This window comes from Pipistrellus hanaki (assembly GCF_964339955.1).
Source record: "Pipistrellus hanaki genome assembly, chromosome: 13".
Lineage (NCBI taxonomy): Eukaryota > Metazoa > Chordata > Mammalia > Chiroptera > Vespertilionidae > Pipistrellus > Pipistrellus hanaki.
In genome coordinates, this window is record NC_140515.1 from 28901455 (window position 1) to 28919233 (window position 17779).

Sequence of the window (17779 nt, forward strand, 5' to 3'; positions counted from 1 at the left end):
TTTTAGACATTTGAAAGAGGTTTTCATAGATTACTATCTTTGTCAGCATTCTCACTTATAGCTTGAATAAGATCGCCTTGAGAAAATTCTAAAATCATCATATCTCTTTGTAAGGTACATATATTTTGCATCAGAGAAAATGTGAGCTAAGCAAATTTCTTCGTTGTATTAGACCAGGGGTCCTCAAACTTTTTAAAGTGGGGGCCAGATCACAGTCCCTCAGAGAGCTGGAGGGCCGGACTATATGAACTACTAATCCCTACTGTAACACCTTGGCTGCACTCACTGCCCAAAAAACCTGGCGGGCAGGATCAGACTCCCCTGGGGGCTGCATGTGGCCCGCGGGCCGTAGTTTGAAGACCCCTGTTTTAGACCAACAAAAGTGACACAAGGTTTCTGTTATTTAATGTTCCTTTAGATACCCTTAAATTGGGCATTAGAAAGTTGTCCAGCAAATGCTTCCTGTTCATCTGTGAAAACATGTGATAGAGAATGAATCAGACTCACTTGAATGGAGCTAAGTTTCTATAAACCTCTACCAGATTACCCATTTTTGTAGCCACAGTTTGCACCTCTGACTAAATTAGAGGCACGGGACTCGCACATGTATCTGATAGTAACAGCAATCCAACTCTGCAATCTCGAATTAAGATCACAGGGCTGTTTGAGTACACAGTTTTTAGGCTCATGTAATTTTTGTTAGAATGAGGGATTGGCAGCACAAGATTGAGATTCCCACAGTGGGGAATGGCTTGCATTATAAAGTAAACTTAAAACTATCAACTGCTAATTACCTACATGTGAATTATCCCTCACTACTTCCTGTCAAGATTTCTGTATGGCTTTCTAGCTGACCTTCTAAATAAGAAACTCTCAGCCAGCCAATCCAATTTGCAGAATAGGTGGTCCTAAAAAACAGCCTCTAATAAGTATTGAGCACCTACTAGAGTGGACACTGTGAAGTCTAAACACCTTTGCCTGGCTTTCAAAGCACTTTATAACCTGGTTCTACTTTATTATCTTATTTCCCTACAAATCCTAGTGATTGGCCTGAAACTTAATAGAACTAAGTTCATTGTCCCAAGAATAAACCATAGTCGCTGTGGCCACCACGCCTATCATATTCTGGAAAGCCCTTCCTCCTTCTTCCACTTTTTTCAAATCCTCCCTGTCCTTCAATGTCAAGTTCAAGTAATGTCTATGCGGTGAAGCATTCTCTGAATACACTACCATTGATACTGTTCCTCTCCTACAAACTGAAAATATGTTCAGAATATGTCTCCTATCCTCCCTCCACTGCCACCACCCTGATCCAAGCCTGGATTGCTGTCCCAGTCTCTCAACAGGTTTTTCTGCCTCTGCCCTTGTCTCCCAATAGCCTTGTCTCAACCCACCATCCAGAGGGATAATTTTAAAAAGTAAGTAAGTTAGATCTGTCATTCCGCTCAAAACCCTGCAGTGTGACTCCCCAGGTCACCTCTAACAAAAGCCCCCATCTCCCCCACAGTCACTTCTCTGTCCCCTCTTGTATCTATCTGCCCTTCACTCACTCTGTTCCCTCCACACTGGCCTCCTTGCTGTCCTTCCAACATTTCACACATGCTCCTTGCCTTAATGCAGTGGTCGGCAAACTCATGAGTCAACAGAGCCAAATACCAACAGTACAATGATTGAAATTTCTTTTGAGAGCCAAATTTTTAAAACTTAAACTTCTTCTAACGCCACTTCTTCAAAATAGACTCATCCAGGCCGTGGTATTTTGTGGAAGAGCCAAAGAGCCACTTGTGGCTCGCGAGCCGCGGTTTGCCAACCACTGTCTTAGTGCTTTTGCTTCTTCTGGCCTCTTAGCTGACTCTTTCAGCTCCTTTTCATCTTTGCTCAGATCTTGCCTTGGAGGGAGGACTACTTTAACCCCCTATTGAATTTTCTATTCTCCCCACTGCCCTGCCCCTCCCCCTGCTCTACACTTTATTTCTAAAATACCCTATAATGTAGGTATGTATTTACTTATTTATTGCATTGTTGTTTATTGCTGCTTTATCCCACTAGCATATCAACCCCATGAGGATAGAGATCATTGCCTAATTTGCTCTCCCCCGCCCCCCAGTATATACCAAATGCCTAGAACACGCTCTGTGAATAGCAGGGCTCATTAATAGTTGTTAAAATGAAATAAAATTCTCTAACCTGTTTGGTCTGTGTCACATTATTTAGCCCTTAATCAGCGACTACCTGATATTATTTTCTGTTTTATATATTCCTTAGGCTAAATTACGTAGTCAGCTGAGGATAAGACCCAGGTTTTATTCTCTTCATTATTTCACAATTATCTAATACAGTGATATCCAAACTTTTTTATCTCCTGAAACACATACACTAATTACTATGCAGTACAGCTAAAAATATGCTTGCTTTTTTTTTTTTTTTTGCCAATCTGACAAAAAAAATATAGGTATAATTTTGGTCCATTCACACTGGATGGCTATTGTTGTGTTTGCTGTTGTCATATTTTTATTTGACGGTAAAGGAAAAGAGGTCAGTGCTTCTGACTAAGTAGTCAAGGTATTGCTTGTTTTAAAAATTCTTGCTGCACACCAGTTGGAAATGGCTGATCTAACGTAATAGGTATCTAATAAGTTTTTGTTGACTTACTAATACAAAGCTGATCTCTTGCTTTAACTTGGCAGCTCCTGAGGTTAAGCTCTGGGACGTATTTAGTAAGGACAAACAAAAGTTTAGTGTACACTACATACTAGTCTAAAACCAATGCTAATATAAACAAACAATACTATATATGCTATACACAGGTTCAAACATATCTTGAATTACCCATTGCTTACAGTTATTTGCACCATGCCCTTTCATTGGTTTGAGTGTCTTTCGGTGTTAACTTGAATGTCATAAGTTTGTGAATTATCCAAATGCCTGGCTTCTTCTGCAAGTCTGCCTACCTTTTTTATTATTATTCTTTATTGTTTAAAGTATTACATGAGTCTCATTTCCCCCCTGCTAACCCACCCCCAAGCACAAGCCCTCACCCCCCTACTGTCTCCGTCCATTGGTTTTGCCATTATGCATGCATGCATACAAGTCCTTTGGTTGATCTTTTACCCCCTCACCTCCACCTTCCCTCATAGGTCGTACAGTCTGTTTGATACTTCTATGTCTCTGGGTCTATTTTTGTTCATCAGTTTATATTGTTCATTATATTCCACAAATGAGTGAGATCATGTGATATTTATCTTTCTCTGACTGGCTTATTTTGCTTAGCATAATGCTCTCTAGTTCCATCTATGCTGTTGCAAATGATAAGAATTCCTTTTTTACAGGAGCGTAGAATTCCATTGTGTAGATGTACCACAGTTTTCTACGTAATCCACTCATCTGCTGATGGGCACTTAGGCTGTTTTCAAATCTTAGCTATTGTAAATTGTGCTGCTATGAATATAGGGGTGCATAAGTCTGCCTACTTTTTGAAACTTCTAGTATTCATTTGAATTTCCAAGAGACTAATTTTCTAACAGTGCTAAAAATAATAACTTATTTAATGCTAACTAATATTCAACCTTTAAGCACTTAGAACTACACCTGATATGTAATAGGTGCCTAACAAATGTTAATTTTGTCCTCACACCCTTAAAATGTAAGTTACCACTTTGGGACAATATAGATTTTTATTATTCATGCTATCTAAAGTTTTCTATTATCAGACTTATTGATTACCCTCTTATAATCTTTTTCTTAGTATTTTTCAAAACATTTAGATATTATCTGACCTATATTATTAATCATAGTTCCAAAAGAATAAAAGATTTAATTTCTTACATTCGCAAAGAGCCAGTGGCAAAACTTAGTAATAGAACAAGAGTTCTAGTATTCTTCAGATGTTCCAGGCATGTGAACACAATGGCTCCCCTTGCTTCTTTTAGTTAAGTCACTTCTTTTGGAAAACGTAAAATATTTATTGCTCTATGTTTTTGCTTTGCATTAGCAATTAAATATTTTTAATGTAGCATCATTGGAAATTATTTTGCCATTGTCTTATACTTTACATAAAACTCTGCCTTTATTTTAGTGTGGGTTTTTTGTTGTTGTTGTTGTTGTTGTTGTTGTTGTTGTTTTTGTGTGTGTGTGTGTGTATGTGTGTGTATAGACCTGTTATACTAGACGTCTGGGTAAGTTTGCTTAGTTGACTAAAATATGATGCTAATAAGAATCAAAAGTGTTCATTGGACATAAGTGTGGTCAGAGTTACATAGAAATCTTTGCCATTGATACAGGCCACATTTCTAGTCATTTACAAGATACAAATAATTGACCCAGGATAAATCAATTCAATTTGCAAGTTTATGTCGTATGTAAAAATCTATTCATCTTTGATATTACATTCACATAATTGTTATCACTTAAATTGTTATCAGATAATATAAGGGATATGCTGGATGATAGAGACAAGTATCTTTTCCTTAAAATATCTTTATCAATAATAATCCAACTCCTAATCATTCCACTGGGCCCTCATAATTCAAAAGCCATATCTACCATGAAGTTATTCTTAATTATTTCAGAACACGTTAGTCTCCTTCTCCTCCCCATTTCTAGAGTATTTATTGTTTCTATCATTACTTTGATCTCTATTGTTTCTTCTGTTTATTAAACATCTTTCACCTTGGTAACTTCTAAAGATCAAGAACTATAATTGTTATGTATTTCTTGTGAAGCCTGAAAAATACCTTGAACATAGTATTAGACAATTGAGTATCTTGATTTGAAATGGTTTTGATTTTATATTATTAAATGAGCATAAACTGAGATTAATATATTGAGAAATAAAAATGCCAAAGAAAGTGAAACAGAAATCTTTTAAAGAAACACTATAATAAAATGTAATAATAATTCTTCTAAGAAGAAAGGTTTATAAAAGATTGTTGATCCATTTATTGATAAGATCATCTTTTCCCTAGTACATTGTGTATATATATATATATTTTTTTAAATATATTTTATTGATTTTGTACAGAGAGGAAGGGAGAGAGATAGAGAGTTAGAAACATCGATGAGAGAGAGTCATCGATCAGCTGCCTCTTGCACACCCCCTACTGGGGATATGCCCGCAACCCAGGTACATGCCCTTGACTGGAATCGAACCCAGGACCCTTCAGTCCCCAAGCCGACGCTCTATTCATTGAGCCAAACTGGTCTCTGTTGTTTATATTTTTTATAGTCATAAACCAGATGCCTGTGCAACTTTTCCATTGATTCTGGATTTGCTCTTCTGTTGCATTGGTCTCTTTTTTCTTTCTTTGCACAAATTAATATGTTGTCTTAATTACTGTAGCTTTATAATTGGGTTTAATATTTGGTAGTAGAGTCCTCCAGCATTGTTTTTCTCTTTAAAGTTGCCTTGGCTATTTTTGGTCCTTTGAATTTCCATAGAAATTTAGATTCAGCATGTCAATTTTCACACAAAAATGGTAGGATTTTGAATAAATTTTTTCTGAACCTATAGGTAAATGTAGAGAGAATTGACAATTCTGAGTCTTCCAATCTGTGAACATGATATATTTAGATATTCTTTCATTTTTTTCAATAATACTTTTGAGGTTTCACTGTAGAGATCTGACACATATTTTGCTAGATGTTTTTCCCTGGGTATTTGAAGTTTAAAGTTATTGTAAAAATCATTTTAAAATGTTGTTGGCTTATACAGTTGTTTTTTAAATATTGACCTTACATACAGCAACTTTGCTAAATTCTCTTAGCTGCAATTTTTTTATACAATCATATCATGTGTGAATAATATTAGTTTTCTTTTTTCTTTTCTAACCCTCATGTCTCTTTTCCCCTATTGAATTAGATAGGATTTCCAATATATTGTTATTCTTGATCTCAAAAGGAAAGCTTTAAATATTTTACCATCATACATGATTGCTACTTTAGCTATTTTGTTTGTTTGTTTGTTTTTTATGGATATTCTCTATCAAATTAGTGAAGTTCCCTTTTCTTCTCAGTTAAGAAGTTTTTTTAAAAAAAATTATGAATGAGAGTCAAGTTATATCAAATGCTTCCATATAGAATATTTTTGATAATGCTATAATAGCTCAGGAGCAAGTTCTAAAATATGAAAAATGTTTACTCTGGACATTTTAATATTACGTTGTAAAATGTTTTAAGATAATACATAGTATTACTTGTTAAAAAATGAAAAATCGTCCAACCACTAGCCATCTGGTTACAGCTGTTTTGACACTTTTGTTTAGTGTTTGTTTAGCTTGTGACCATTGTCTTCTCATTAGCAGTGCTTAGCACAGTACATTGAAAACAAAAGCATAGCGTATCACATAATTCTGCCAGACTAAACAACTCTAAGTAAGGTATGTTTGAGAAACAGTACTCTTGGCAGACCTTCAGTGGTTTCCTCTTTTTTGACTAGTTACAAACTTCTGGAGCATTCTTTTCATTTTTTCCCCCTTTCCATTCAGTCTTTCTCTCATTTTTATGCCCCTATCACTGAAAAGCCAAAACCAAAATGTGAAGAGGGAGCTGGCCAGGAGGAAACATTCCAGTTCCTTTTTTCTGACCTAAGCACTATTCTTCAGGCATTAGCAGGCAAATAGGGATTTTCTGCTAACCCAGAGCAACTAGCTGTTGAGCAGATTTGGCCTGCATCTTAATTAGATTACTAATAGTAAATCTCTCTTTAGAAACGTGTAAAGATATTTTCAGCAGAAGAAGCAAGCTTGACTATAGGGAGAAAGAGAACATGCATTTCCAGCTAAGGAAGAAGAAATGCAGGATGGCGTGATCCTGTAATCTTGTCTCCTGATATCTCAGGACTGGATTAGGCAAGCTATCTAAACAGCATGTGGCCATTCAAGAAAAACAGAATGATCTCTAAAATTGATGATACACCCCCTTTGTTGCTCTCAGTTGAGAATTTGCTATGAGACCTTCTGGCTTATTATAAAGGAACTAGAGGCCCGATGCACGAAACTCGTGCAAGGGGAGGGGGGTCTCCTCAACCCAACCTGCACCCTCTCCAATCCGGGGCCACTGGTTCCTAACTGCTCACCTGTCTGCCTGCCTGATTGCCTTTAACTTCCCCCCTCCACCCCGCCTGATCGCCCCTAACCACCTCTGCCTGTTGGCCTGGTCACCCTTAACTGCTCCTCCACCAGTCTGGTTGCCTCTTACTGCCCCCCGCTACCAGCCTGGTTGTCTCCAACTGCCCCTCTGCTGGCCTGGTTGCCCCACGCAGCCTGCTGTTCAGTCATTTTGTCGTCCCTCACTAACTGCCCCCCCTCCACCAGCCTGATCACCCCTTATTGCCCCCCTTCTGGCCTGGTCACTCTCACCTTCCCCCCCTGCTGGCCTGGTCGCCCCATGCAGCCTGCTGTTCGGTCACTACTGTGATGGTTTGCATATTTGCATATTCCTCTGTTATGAGTATAAATTGCTACTCACGTTCCCTGGCCCAGCGTGGGACAGGGAGGTACCCTTATGTCCCCGGCCAAGCTCTAGGCTGAGAGGAAGCCTCACATCCTGGGTCGGCCCAGATCCCTGCCCACCGACACTGCAAGTCCCTGCCTACCCGCACCTGCCTTGCATTCAGCCTCCTGCTGTTTGCTCATTACAGTGTCCTGGTGTAATGACCGTTTTCATATTAGCCTTTTATTACTATGACTAGGTGCCCATTGCAGCAAGATTCCTGCAAGTGGCCGCTGCGGCCACTCGAGTGGCTGCTGCCACCCACCCCACCCACCCCACCCCACCTCACCCGGCCTGTGCTTTCCCTCTGGCAGCCGCCTTGCTTTCCGCTTTCCCTCCCTCTTTCTTCTATGCTGTCTTCAGTCTTCACTCCTCCCTCCCTCAGCACATGCAAATTAACTGCCATCATTGTTGAGTTAATTTGCATACTCGCTCTGATTGTCTGTGGGTGTAATGAAGGTACAGTCAATTAGCATTTTTCTCTTTTATTAGTGTAGATGTGCATATACGTATGGGAATGCTTCAACCTCTGCCAAGGCTATCAATGGGAGTATCAATGGGAAATTAAACCACAGAAGCATTGGATTCAGTTTTTAGTATAAACTAAGAATGAACATCTATTTTTTTATACTAAAGAAACAAATGGCATACCTAATAATCAATTTCTTAATTATTTTCTTAATAATAAATGGACAGTAGTATTTTTTGAGGCCTTACATTTATGAAAATGTCTTATTCTACTTTTTTAAAATGTATTTTTATTGATTTCACAGAGGAGGGACAGGGAGAGAGAAATAGGAACATAAATGATGAGAGGGAATCATTAATCAGTTGCTTCCTGCATACTCCCCCTTCCCAACTGGGCATTTAGTCAGCAACCCAGGCCCTGACCCAGAATCACACCGTGACCTCCTGGTTCAAGGGTGGATGTGCAACCACTGAGCCACACTGGCTGGGTGTCCTATTCCACTCTTATACTTAGTGATGGTTTGGCTGAATATAAAATGTTCAGTTGTAAATAATTTTTTTCTTTGAGTTTTGACAACATTATCTTATTGATTTTAGCTTCCAGTGTTGCTGTTGAGCAGACAATATCATTCTCATTTCTGATCCTTTCTATGGACTTCTTGTGTGTGTGTCTGCAGGCGTTTAGAATAGACTCTATAAAAAGAGCACTAGTCTTTACAGTGATTTCTTTCTGTGTGGTTTAAGTAAGAAATCCTTCCTCTCTTGGGTTTTGTTGTTGTTTTAACCAACGTAAAATCCTTGCCCTCTAAAGTAAAAGAAAACCTGAGGCAAGACTTACCGCTTTTCAGGTACATACGGTAAAGAGCAAATATGCAAAGGATGATAACTGTATGTTTAGGAAACGAAAAAAGTTACAAACTGCAACATAGGTTGGACAATTATTTTACAAACTGTATTCCATCAGATGTTAAACTGTGCCCTCCCCACTCCTGTATTTTCTCATGAATTATTAGTCTTAAGAAGTCCCACCGTTTAACCTTACTTGACTACCATTTCCTAAATTTATTTGCCCACCAGAATTTTTTTTTTCTTTTTCATTATTTTAAAAGGAACATCATTGACATATGCATAACACAGTTGGGGAAATGCCAGATAAGACTTGGACTTTCCTGGCTACAAAAGAGCAATTAAGCAATGGAATAAGTAACCAAGCGAAGCTGTGTACTCTCCTTTTCCAGGGGCCTTTAAAGCAGGACATCTGTTTTAGGCGTAGTCCTGTTTGAACAATGGGACTTATGCTGGTGTTTCTTCCTCTTCCTGTCCCCTCGTGGTAGCATTGGAGGCTTTTAGTCCACCTTTTACATGATTCTAGTGCTTTGGGTATTAATAAGTGCAAAAATGACCACTATTACCAATAATTATATTTATTGAGGACTTATTCAGTGTCTGGCCCTATGCTAGATGCAGGAGACAGAAAACCTGCATTCTTACTCGGCCTCTAACCAGCTGTGGGCCAATCACTTTGCCTCCTTTTCTTCATCTGTCAAATGAGGAATTTAGGTTATCTCAAAAAGACCGTTTCCGCTTTAATATGTCAGGATGACTTTGTCTCTGGATAGCAGCTCTTAAAATGGGAGAAGAATTTAAAAATTCTCATGTCAATTTGAGATTGCAAAATGATTTTCATGAATCAATAAGGAGTGGCTGGGTAAATAAGTTGGAACTATATTTACGAGTTCCAAGGTATCAAACAGAAACACTTAAGAAGATATTTTTTAAAAAAATATATTTTATTGATTTTTTACAGAGAGGAAGAGAGAGAGATAGAGAGCTAGAAACATCGATGAGAGAGAAACATCGACCAGCTGCCTCCTGCACACCCCTCAACCAGGGATGTGCCCGCAACCAACGAACATGCCCTTGACCGGAATCAAACCTGGGGCCCTTCAGTCCGCAGACCGACACTCTACCACTGAGCCAAACCAGCTTCGGCAAGAAGATATTTTTAAAAATCATTTATGGGCTCTGAAGGGCTACTTCAACAAGATTACTAAGTTTTAGAGAATATATGAAAGGCTTTTTTTCCCCCTGGCACCTATTATTGTTGCACAGCTTAACACATTTGCCTAATGAAGCTTTTATTTGGGAATTAGTCTTCAAAGTATATCCCAACCCCCTGTACCTGGGACATCAAATGAATTTCGTTTAGAAAGTTAAGTGTGCAGCCTTGGAGTTTTAAACCATCTGGATAGGTAACCCAGCTCTACTACACAGCAACTGTGTTCTTGGGCAAATTACTTACTTCCAAATCTGTGCCTCAGTTTCCTCTTCTTTAAGGAGAATTATAAGTGTACCTACCTCATAGGATGTTGTGAAGATTCAGTGGGATGATCCAAATACTGTAGTTGGCACAATACGTAGCATAGATTTGGGGTTCTATTAATATTAGCTAATATAATTCTTAAGGTCATGCAGCATTTCCCCAGATATTCTAGTGGACGTTTTTCTTTTCATAAGGGACAGCATACAACACCAAAGGGAAATTATATAGCTCTGGTGCTTGGTTTTATAATCTAGCATCTTTTTTGACCTGCTGCGTCCAATGCTCCCAAATAATGCTTGCTACCTTTCAGATTAGAGAAGTTACTTTATTTTTGCATATTGGTTGTATTTTTTATTTGACGTGCTTTGTACTTAGGAATATTGTGCAAAGTCTACCCACTGACTATAGCATAGTTTAAAGCCAAGTTTGAAGGTCTAAGATAAAGGTCACAGATTCATGTCCTTCCTCGCAATGTCTGCCTAGAGACTTTGGCCTTCTTGAAACACACTGAAGGTTGTGAAATTGATGGATCTACCCTGATGCAACACACTCCTGTCACCCAGCTGGAAAGTGGAGACACTGCTACTTCTCCCTGAGAAGGGCTGTTGTTCATCCTAATACTTCGTTCATTTGTTCTTTCATGGGTGATTGCATGAGTAACAGAAAACACCTACTCAACTTACAGCTTTGGCAGAAACAGTAGCTTATGTTTTCTAGAGACAAAATTAGAAGCAGGCTCCCTGGACCCATCTCTAAGTCAAAATAAAATAAAATGTCTAGGGAACCACTGTGCCTCCCAGTAAACATGGCCCATGAAATAATACTGTTTAGGTCAAGATGTCCTAGAATAAGAGGACAGGGAGAAGGAAGGGGGAGGGAAAATATGTATTTGAGTAATATGTTTTCATAGAAATGAACAAGCAAGCTGTTTTTCTTTCTTACTTTGTCTTTTTTACATAGAAAAAAGCAAATAGACTTTATAAGATCCTAATCTTCCTCCTGCAATTATCAAAAAAGGAAAGACTGAATATTCATTGTGGAGGGGAAGGGTTTTAACTTAAATTGTATTTTATTTATAATATTAAAGATTACCCTCTTTTCTGGGGAGCTGAAGTCTTAGAAAAACTAAACCATTGGGAAAGTACCTTTATTCCATTTTCACAGCAAAAAAAAAAAATGAATACTTATCTACTTTTCTCTATAAAATATGCTCATTCGATTGGCAAGCATTTAGTGAACAACTGTGCATATGACTAAAGGGAAAACAGAATAGTAAGACACTGTCCTTTTGCTCCAGAACATAATTGAATGGTGGTGATATTTATCCAAGTTAATTATATCAGAGTTAAGAGACAAGTACAAAGTGCCGTGGGAATACAGAAAATAGAGAGTATTTTTTAAGTTGGAGCATTTATGGAAGGTTTCGTGGAGAAAGTAGCATTTGGACTATTATGGGATTTCCCACTCTTGTTGGGAAGACAGATGGGGTTGTGAAGTGTAGCGATGAGGATGGGGAGAAGGTAGAGCAGCCTCAGCATGAACAAGGATGAACAGACTCGAAAAGGCAGAGCATGTTGAACGTGGTGAGAGTTGAATATGCCTAACCAACCACAGGCTGTACCAGAATGGGAGTGAGGTGTGGGATCACTAGGGGGAAAGATCACTAGTGAAAACATTAAGTCAAGGCCGTGTCAGGGAGTCTTGAATGCCGAGCCAGGACATTTTAATTTATTATGTAGGTCACAGCTTCTCCTGCTTTCCCACTGATATGCCCTGAGTAGAAGAGGACAGCAAAAACATAGCAGTCTTGGGAGTGGGAATGAATAGGTGGACAATGAAACTATTCTGTATGATACTGTAGTGGTAGGTACATGACATGCTTTGGTCAAAACCCATAGAATGTGCAACACAGAAAGTAAACCCCAATACAAACTATGGACCTTAGCTAATAATAATAATGTATCAATATTGGTTCATCAATTTGTAACAAGTGTATCACACTAATGCAAGTGTTAATAATAGGGGAAATCCAAGTTAATAATAGGGGAAATTGTAAGTTTCAGGGGTGAAGGGAAGGGAGAAAGGGGAAAGGGTATATGGGAACTCTGTACTTTCTGTTCATTTTTTATGTAAACCTAAAATCACTCAAAAAGCAAAGTCTTTTTTGTTTTTAAATCCTCATCTGAGGACATTTTCATTGATTTTTAGAGAGGGAAGGGGGGGAGAGAGAGAGAGAGAGAGAGAGAGAGAGAGAGAGAGAGAGAGAGAGAGAGAGAGAGACCAAAACCTCTGGCATGTGCCCCAACTGAGGCTAAGGATCAAACCAGCAACCTAGTTATGTGCCCTGACTGGGAATCGGACCAATGACAATTCCATGTATGGGGACAACCCTCCTACCAACTGAGCAACACCAGCCAGGAAAAGTCTGTTTTTTTAATATATATTTTATTGATTTTCCACAGAGAGGAAAGGAGAGGGATAGAGAGCTAGAAACGTCGATGAGAGAGAAACATAGCTGCCTCCTGCACACCCCATATCGGGGATGTGCCCCCAACCAACGTACATGCCCTTTACCGGAATCGAACCTGGGACCTTTCAGTCCACAGACCGATGCTCTACCACTGAGCCAAACCAGTTTCAGCAAGTCTGTTATTTTTTAAAGCCCTGGCTAGTTTGGCTCAGTGAATAGTGTCAGTCTGCGAACTGAAAGGTCCTGGGTTTGATTCCAGTCAAGGGCATATGTCCGGGTAGGGGCTTGATCCTCAGTGGGGGATGGGAGGGACATGCAGGAGGCAGCCAATCAATGATTCTTTCTCATCATTGATGTTGCTGTCTCTCCCTCTCCCTTCCTCTCTGAAATCAATAAAAATATATATTTTTTTAATCACGTGTTCATGAAATATACAAGTACAATTTTTTAGGAGTTTCATATTATATTTTTTAAATAACATGAATTCTATTCATGTATGCATAAATGGGTACTTTAAGATTAAAATTTTCCCATAACCTTTCATTAAGAGGCATGACCCATAAGGATATGATTCCTGTATTGAGAAGCATGGCTTTGGGTGACAGGGAGTCACTGAAGCCACATCAAAAGCGAAAAAGCCCTGGCTCGGTAGCTCGGCTGGTTGGAGCATTGTCCTGTGCACCAAAAATGGCTGCAGGTTCAATTTCCTGCCAGGGCACACCCTAGGTTGTGGTGCGTATGGGAGGCAATGGATTGATGTTTCTCTTTCACATCAATGTCTCTCTCTCTCTCTCTCTCCCTCCCTCCCTCCCTCCCTCCCTCCCTCCCTCCCTCCCAAATCAATAAACATATCCTCGGTGAGGATTTTAAAAAAAAAATGAAACTAGACTAAACCAGTAAAATGATGAGCAACCAATTTTTCTTGCAGCACATATTTTTGCATCCTTATTTTCATTTCCCAGTGTTCGTACAGAGGCATATACAGTACCTTTAACTCACTCAGTGAACCTTTATTTTAATGAGGAGTAGTTGATAAACCAACTTTTATGGATAGTGCAGTTGAAACGAGAGAGGTATATTTTGATATGAAAATAATTTATACTAAGAAAAATGTGAAATAAACTGGTGAGGAGATGGGCAGAGTAAATGGAATGACTTGGGTTAGGTAAGTTTAGATGTATTTTATTTATTTCAGAGAAAGGAAGAGTGAAAGAAAGAGAGATAGGAACATCAATGATGAGAAAGAATCATTGATTGGCTGCCTCCTGCATGTCCCACATTGGGGATCAAGCCTGAAAGCCAGGCATGTGCCCTGACCAGGAATCGAACCCTGATCTCCTGAGTCATAGGTAAATGCTAAACCACTGAGCAACACCAGTTGGACTTTTTTTTTTTTTTTTTTTTTTTTTGAGAGAGAGAGAGAGAGAGAGAGAGAGAGAGAGAGAGAGAGAGAGGGAAACATTGAAGTGAGAGAGAAAAACATGGTTTAGTTGCCTCCTGTATACAACCTGACCGAGGGATCAAACCTGCAACCTGGGTATGTGCCCTGACCAGGAATCGAACCAGCAACCTTTCTATGCATGGAACAACACTCAACTTACTGAGCCACACTGAGCAGGACTAATATATTTTGAGACAAAAGAATTCAGTTTGATGGGTGCCCTGTCACTGAGAGCATAAACTTTTTTCTAGATGTCATTGAGACCCACCATGACCTTCAAGCTATCACCAGCACACATTCCTCTTTTTCTGTTGGGTAGCGTTTACACTGTAACATAGATAACTTAAGGTTGTTTGGGTGCTTATTTATGTAGATATTCAGACATGTGAATCCAAACTGTGCCTGATGAGTCCTGGAACCACTGAAGCACATTCATAGGACTAGGCTCCTCGTTTGTGTTTTCAAGGCACTTTGTTTTTCTTATGAAGACCACAACTGGAATCTTTAACCTCCTGCAAAAATCAGCCTTTGAGAGTGAATTCCTTAGCTCCCTGCTTGCTGGGAAAATACAAGACACCCATTCCCAGATACCCTTAGGAGAACAGCCCTTCCTGCATAAACTATGTTCATCAGTGAGAGAACATATACAGAACAGGGTTTCTGGATCAGTCTCGAGTTTGAATTCTCTGCTTACTAGCTGTTGGACACTGGATAAGTCACTGTGCTTCTGTAGTCCTAGCCTACCTATCTCTAAAGTGGGGATAATATCTTGGTTTACATGAAGTAAAAGGTAGAATGTGTCTTTTACGAGGTACTCAAATATTAGTTTGCTTTCCCCCTTTCCTACCTTTTATGCTAAAATTCCATCCATTTCTTTTAGTATTTAATAAATAAATGTATAAGGAGCACCTACCATGAGCCAAGCAAGCTCTTTGCTAGGAGATAGGGATATACTTGCAAATAAGACAGGTAAGCATATGATTTCAGGTGCCCTAGAATTTTTCAGCAATTCATTTATTTGCCTCTCACAGCAATTGCAAATTCCCACACCTCTCTACTGGTATTTTTGACCAAGGAGTTAACATTTAAAATATTTATCGTGCCCTTGCCTCAGTGGATAGAGTGTCAGCCCAAGGGCTGAAGGGTCCCAGGTTGAATTCCAGTCAAAGGCATGTACTTTGTTTGGAGGCACATCCTTCAGGCACGATTCTCGGGATCTCTGGCCTCAGGGCAGCATGTAGGAGGCTACCAATCGATGAATCTTTCTCACACATCAATGTTTCTCTCTGTCTCTCCCCTCCCTTCCACTCTCTCTAAAAAAAATTAATGAAAAGATATCCTCACCTTAGGCGAGGATTAACAAAAAAAAAACAAACAAAACAAACAAACAAACAAATAAATAAAATACCTGTGACTGCTTTTTTGGCACCACTTTTAATAGTGAACTGGTTTCAGATAAACCAAGTCAGACAGGTTCCCATTGCATAAAGGTTTAAAGTTTACCCACTTTAATCTCACAAGTCCACATTAAATACTTAGAACCAAAATCCCTGAGGGTTTTATTTTACTTACTATGACCACAAAACATATTTTGAAAAATGCACGCGGCATCTTAAGCAGGCAATTCATGAAATAAGTTATTCTGTGGCCTTAGAATCCATATCAGTATTTTTATCTGTGTGTGTGTGTGTGTGTGTGTGTGTGTGTGTGTGTTTCCTTGTTTTCATTTTTGTCTTGTCTTGGGAGTGGTTTAAAATGAATTCTGGGCCAGATTCTCATTTTAACATTCCCTCATTGATATTCAAGTATGTTTTACATATCTCTAACCTCTCAGTTCTCAATATGGGGAATGCTTTCTCCTCTTTAAGGAAAATTGTATACACAGAAAACATAAATATTTGAGTGTTTTCATAGTGCAGAAGGGATCTTCTCTTTTTTCAAAGATTCATTTTAGTATTACTTTAAGAATAAAATTATGTTATAATAAAGTTAAAGAATAAATCCTTTATATATATTTTTTATTGATTTCAGAGAGAAAGGGAGAGGGAGAGAGAATGAGAAACATCAATGATGAGAGAGAATTATAGATCAGCGGCCTCCTACATGACCCACACTGGGAGTCGAGCCTGCAATCCAGGCATGTGCTCTGACTGGGAATTTAATTTCAACCTCCTGTTTCATAGGTCAACACTCAACCACTGAGCCATGCAGGCTGGGCAAGAATAAATTCTTATCTAAATTTAATATACCAACTTTCTGCACAAAAACATTATAAACATTAATAGAAAAGCAAAATTTTCATCCTAAAGAGAAAACTATTTAGGATCTCTAATTTCAAGAAAGTAAATTTGTCCCAGAACTCTATGCTCTTTAAAAATGAACAGATTTGATTGATGACCTTCTATAGAAGATAATGAGGGCAGGGCTGACTGCAGGACGTTTTCATGGGGTACACATGTAGATACTGTTACCGGGTTCTCTACTGTGATATCCAGCTAAGCGACCACTTTCTTTAGTAAAACAAATTGGGCAGCACTAAGAAGGTGGTTATGTTCTCTTCTCCAGATGAAATCACTTACCAAACAGTCTTTCAGTTCCCTGTCTACATATCTTCAGAGGATTGCTGTTCTTCAGGACCAGCTTCATAGCTGTGCTTTTTTCCATTTCAGAAATTACCATGGTTGACACAGAGATGCCATTTTGGCCCACCAACTTTGGAATCAGCTCCGTGGATCTTTCCGTAATGGATGACCACTCCCACGCCTTTGACATCAAGCCCTTCACCACGGTTGATTTCTCTAGTATTTCCACTCCACACTATGAAGACATTCCATTCGCAAGAGCTGACCCAATGGTTGCTGATTATAAGTATGACCTGAAACTCCAAGATTACCAAAGTAAGATACTTATTTTCACTTTTCAGATTACTAAGACTAGCATTGGACTCAATAACACTGGAGCAAGTGCTCCAGAGACTAAAACTCTATAGAGAAGACATTTACCATTAATTTATTCATCCACATATCTATGAAATATTAGGTATTTATGATAGACCAGAAAGGAAAGCAGTATGTTAATCCCCCAGAACATTCTTTCCTTTTGTCCCTTCTTTCTCTCTTCTTTTTTCTTTTCTTGGTTCTTCTTAAGAGCATTATCCAGTATGATTATATTGCCAGGTATATATCAGGTTAAGAGTCCACACCCAAACTTTGAATTCTTTTGAATACTTTTAAGTTAATAAGTAACAGCTTGCTACCTTATTATCACCAAATTACTAAATTGTAATCCAATTTTTTTCTAATTCTGCCATTTGAGAAGTTACACTGAAATCTAAACTGTTAAAAGAATTAAGCTTGTGTTCTGTGACCTTACAACACCCATAATACTAAAGCTCTAACAGACAACATATAGTATTTGAGACAATTAAGGTTATTTTATAAATAACACAAATTTAAATTTTGACAAGTTGGTCTATTGATAAATCTTCATACCATTAACTCAACTCACATCGAAACATCAGACACAAGAAAAACTAAAACTGCACTTTTCAAGATGAAACATATTTCTATGATGCTATTTCCTTGATTTT

The 17779-nt window shown here is 38.6% G+C and overlaps 1 protein-coding gene across 3 annotated transcripts in view; it reads left to right on the forward strand.

Moving 5' to 3' along the window:
- Window positions 1-17779, forward strand: part of PPARG (peroxisome proliferator activated receptor gamma) — a 135673-nt gene that overhangs the window by 70598 nt on the left and 47296 nt on the right. For all 3 annotated transcript variants that reach the window (XM_084902603.1, XM_084902602.1, XM_084902601.1), the window contains one exon: window positions 16860-17087. In XM_084902603.1, the coding sequence (XP_084758729.1) occupies window positions 16868-17087 (220 nt within the window). In that variant the 5' untranslated portion in view covers window positions 16860-16867. The remainder of the gene's footprint in view (window positions 1-16859; window positions 17088-17779) is intronic.